Source organism: Manihot esculenta, chromosome 14, assembly GCF_001659605.2.
Source record: "Manihot esculenta cultivar AM560-2 chromosome 14, M.esculenta_v8, whole genome shotgun sequence".
In the NCBI taxonomy this organism is placed as follows: domain Eukaryota; kingdom Viridiplantae; phylum Streptophyta; class Magnoliopsida; order Malpighiales; family Euphorbiaceae; genus Manihot; species Manihot esculenta.
The window spans coordinates 19,764,847-19,769,593 of NC_035174.2; the positions used below are offsets into that span (position 1 = coordinate 19,764,847).

Below are 4,747 nucleotides of genomic sequence, written 5' to 3' on the forward strand. Positions count from 1 at the left end.
GAGCATATTCATATGCTCACCTCCATTATATATATACTTGTGATTAGGGCAAGTCTACCTGTTTCATCAACTGCCATGCATTTTTCTTTTAATATATATTTATGTGTGAAAATATTATTGAGAATTTAGTACAGAATCATTGTCCAAATAATATAATTGTTCTTAATAAGTAAATTGGAATTATTTTTTGGATCTTCATCCCTAATTACATGTTTCTTCTCATAATTATATATTTTATTTTTCCTTTGTTAGTTGAGATGGTCTCTTCACCAGCTGTGAATTCTCCACTTGCATGCTATTATTCATCACTCATTCTCTCTTTATCATATATATAATTTCTTTTAAAAAAAATTCAATTTTTGAGGTTAAAATAAGTAGTTATTTTATAACAAAATTTCTAATATTAGTTTTTCTTTAGAATTAATCTTAAAATATTCTATAGTAAAGAAAAATACTATTTTATAACTTATATCCGGTATTTGTGGTGGTACGTATGTATTAAAAAAGAAACAAAACATAGTATACCGACACGACATTAAATGACAATAAATAGTAACCAACCAAGTGCAGCCAAGTGGTCCTTACTATGTCAGTTTCTGTCCTCAATATTAGGGCTAAACCTTATATACTTTCTTTTACCGGTTTTGGTGTTTGGCATTTAAATAAATTTTTATTTAAAAATTAATATTCATATAAATGATAAATATATTTAAATAAATTTAATTTACTATTTAATGAGTCAAATCAATACTAACAATATTTAATAGTAATTTAATATAACTTATACCAAAAAACTACTCATATTAATGTAAATGTTGAGCATTGCATATCCAATTATTGATCTTTGTCACATAACAAATTATTGGTTACCAAATTATTAATGCATGAAAACAACTTTTCTCCTCATTAATTTTGACATTTTCCCAACTTTTTTCCTGTAGGGATTTCCTCATTCACTTGACTTTTTGCAAAATAATCAATCTCTATAATCAGTAAGATCATTTCATCTCTTAAGTAATTATTGAACACACCAACTGAAAAAACTTCTTTTATATGATGTAGTTATATGTACATAAAAGGCCTTGTTTCCCCTTTTGGGAGAGACCATCTAGGACTAGAGTTCGAACTCGTGACCTTATTTTCAATTACGTGCTAGCTTATAATATGGCTGCTTTGCTAATGCAACAACGTTAAAGAACTTCTGGTCGAGATTGAATCTTGCGGAGAAATTGAGAAGGAGCTATCACATTCACATTCTAGATCTTCAAATCCCCAGAATTCTTCTTCTTGCTCTTCTTCCTTTGGCATTTTCCACCTTTCTTTGTCCATTTCTCCCTCAAGCATTACTTCCAATACCTGCCAACATATAGATAAGTACAGAGGAATTTTAATTATTGACCTCTAAGAGTTCATTATCAGTTGTATCAAACATTTGACTTTGCATAATGGCTTCAAGATTCTAAACCACCATTGTTTTAAAAATAAGAAATTTTAAAAGAATTTCCATTTCTTCCTATATCATTTTGATAATATGAGTATATGACATTCACATTTCCTAATCACATGGGATATCAATAGTTTATGATCAGGTTTAGATTAAAGATTGAGGTTAGGTAGGATAAGACATCCTCAGACTATTTGGAAATTGCCATCCCCAGCTACCAATTCCTAAAAACAGGACTAAATCTAAGTTTACAAGTTGAAGTCTTCTTAACTACTAGTGAAAATGATGTGCATTAGTTCATCACAGCTCACAGGCAATACGCAACCACCTAAAAAATATGGAAAGGTGACCGAAACACAAGAACGAGCGAGTCTTGATGCAATGATAAGATTGCTCTTTTATGACAGGAAGGTCACAAGTTTCAGTCGTGTAAGCAGTCTCTTTGCGAGAAATCGTGTGGACTGTAACGCCTTTTTTTCCTTTTAATTTAAAAGACTAATCACCAGAAAGTTATGTGCATATCTAGAGTGGAAATGATCACTCAAACAGTCAACTAGAAAGGAACTATTAGAAGCATGAACATGAAAGAAATGTCTGATGAAATGATCCTTATCTATAAGTTTTACTTTACATTTTAATAATGGAAGAGGCTGACTGTGACATTTAAACCAACTTCTCTTCTGTAGATTAATCAATGATTGAACAATTGATGCGATCAAAATGGCACCGAAATTCAGGATATATTAGATCATTAGTCTTAATACTCAAATGGTAATGGATATATATGAAATGGATTTAAGTTTTAATCAAGACAAAGGGATGCATAATAAAGTGTAGGTAATGGTTAAGCAGCTAGATACCTCACTCATGGTAGGGCGCCACGTGGAAGATGCCCGGATACAAAGAGAAGCAGCAAAGGCAAGTCCTATCAGCTGTGAAGCATCATAGGCCCCTCCAAGCCTTGGATCAACCACCTTTTCAATCTCTCCTTGTTTCAATATTGGTTTAGCCTGTTAAAAAGGTCGATGTTTAGCAATTAATAAAAGCTAAAAGGTTGATAAGTAGCTAAAAACTCTAAAAAAATATGATTGCAATGTGGAATTCCCAAATGAAAAAGGCAATCCATTTTCTAAAAATTGGTGACCTTACCCAGCTGCATATGCTTTGGTGAGACCCATCAACTGGTCTCCTACCAGAAATGATTTCTAAGAGAAAGACTCCAAATGCAAACACATCTGTCTTCTCATCTACTACTCCATGCATATAGTACTCAGGCGCTAAGTGCCTATCAAAGAAAAAAGGGCAAAATTTTCCATTACAATCAAATGGGTTGCTTTATAATAAGAAGACCTATGAGAATTTCAACTCACCCAAAAGTTCCTTCAATTGGAGCAATTGAATGGTGAGTCCATTGAGATGGAAGCCATTTTGCCAACCCAAAATCAGAAATCTGTTATTATAATAAAAGATTAGAAACACAGTAATAATAAAATCTAGAAAACGCAAAAATAGAAAGGACTAAATCCATATGGGTACATTACCAGTGGTTCAAAATCAGCTGTCAAAAGAATATTTGAAGATTTAATATCTCTGTGAATAATCCTTCTTTGACATCCCTTGTGCAAGTAATGGAGTCCTCTGGCAGTTCCAATGGCAATCTTGTATCTTGTTTTCCAATCCACAACTGGAAATTTCTCATCTGAAAACCAAATTTGAAAGCACAAGATATCAGAAAATTGCAAAAGAAACAAAACCCACAAAGGAATCAAAATGGGTAAGTGGGTGCTCTGATTACCATGGAGAAGGGAAGCAACAGAGCCTCTAGAGGAGAAATGGAAGATGAGATAAAGCCCATTATCAATGCAACATCCTAAAAGAGACAAAACATTGGGATGAGATACATGACCAATTGTCCCAATCTCTGTCAGGAATTCCTTCTCCTTCCTCTCATCATTACAAGTTTTTGTTAGCCTTTTTACAGCAATCTTCTCTCCATCTCCTAACACTCCCTTGTAAACCTCTGCGTATCCTCCTTTTCCCACCAGGTTCTCTGAAACCCACATAACAAAAACCAAAATTTAAGAACAAAAATGATTAACATAAACAAGAGAAACACAAATATGCATATATATGTGTGTTTTGTAAGAAAACCTGGGCTAAAAGCATTGGTGGCCTCAAAGATTTCCTGATAGGAGAAACATCTCCAAGCGGGTCTGGGAGAATGCTCTGTTTCTTGAACACACTTAGAGTTAGAAATTCCACTATTGTCTTCTTCAATGGTGATTGATTCTTCAAGGGCACGCCTTTTCAATGAGAAGAGCCTTTTGAGGCTGTTGGTTCGTATATACTTCATTGTAAAAGGGGGAAGCAAAGTAGAGGACTCTGTTGCATGCAAGGGAAGAGAAGAAAGAAAAGAAAGTCTGTGTTGTATCTCTGTGAAACGATTTTAAGGAAACACCAAAAACATAAGAGACAGAGTGTTGTGTGTGTGTGTGTGTGTGTCTGTGTACGAGAGAGAGAGAGAGAGAGAGAGGAAGCAAAGAGATGAACTTTGTCTGTATTGTTTCAATGAGAAGAAGGCTGAGATAAGCAACTGGGAGAAGAAAGTATTGGTTTTCAACTTAAAAGGCTTACAAATATTGCTAGATAGGAAAATTGTTGACGATTTTAACTTTTTATTTTATTTTATTTTATTTTTTATGTGAAAAATGATTGGAAGATAATCGGGTTTGGCTCTTCGTGGGAAGCAAATTATTGGGTAATTGAAAAAAAAGACTTAATAAATTTTAGTTTGATTTTAACTTTTCATAAAAACTTTAATGGTGGTATGAATTTGATGGGTTATTTTAAATTATTTAATAATTATTTTAACATAATTAGTTTGGTATTTTAGTTTGAATACATATTTTAGATTATTTGCGTCATTTAAATTTGGATTTGTTTGCAAATTTTTAGTTTTATTTTTAATTTTATTTTCAAATTTTCTTATCCTAATTTGATTAGCAATAAAATTAGACCCTTCATTTCATATGATAAATTTTGAATTGTAAATAAACCTTTATAAATTATGCAAAATTTTAATTTTTTTAAAATAAAAAATTTTAAACTAAAAAAATTAAAATCTTTTATTTTAAATAAGAGAATTATTAAAAAAAATAAATCAATTAATTAAATGTTTGTGAATTCTTCTTTTCTTATTTTGAAAGGAGTAGGAGGATTTGAGAAGAACATGGATTTGTCCGTCATTTCTGGGTTTTAAAGAACGTTTCTCTTATTCCATGGATTTAGAAGACGAAATTCATT

The 4,747-nt window shown here is 31.9% G+C and overlaps 1 protein-coding gene across 1 annotated transcript; it reads right to left on the reverse strand.

The window, feature by feature from the left end:
* Positions 1-1,018: 1,018 nt before the first annotated feature.
* Positions 1,019-4,034, reverse strand: LOC110630998 (probable receptor-like serine/threonine-protein kinase At5g57670). Its single transcript, XM_021778681.2, has 7 exons — positions 3,596-4,034; positions 3,240-3,494; positions 2,986-3,143; positions 2,815-2,894; positions 2,594-2,729; positions 2,305-2,454; positions 1,019-1,356 (listed from the first exon to the last, which is right to left on the reverse strand). Exons 1-7 carry the CDS (start codon positions 3,795-3,797, stop codon positions 1,177-1,179), a joined length of 1,161 nt encoding a protein of 386 aa, XP_021634373.1. The 5' UTR covers positions 3,798-4,034; the 3' UTR covers positions 1,019-1,176.
* Between the last annotated feature and the right edge of the window lie 713 nt (positions 4,035-4,747).

What these genes read in the sequence shown, in the direction of transcription:
- LOC110630998 (XM_021778681.2), bottom strand. Translation starts at nt 3,797, where the DNA reads ATGAAGTATATACGAACCAACAGCCTCAAAAGGCTCTTCTCATTGAAA. An exon ending in CACCAATGCTTTTAGCCCAG is followed by an intron (nt 3,495 to 3,595) that starts GTTTTCTTACAA and finishes TGTGGGTTTCAG; the next exon opens with AGAACCTGGTGGGAAAAGGA. An exon ending in CCAATTGAAGGAACTTTTGG is followed by an intron (nt 2,730 to 2,814) that starts GTGAGTTGAAAT and finishes TTTCTTTGATAG; the next exon opens with GCACTTAGCGCCTGAGTACT.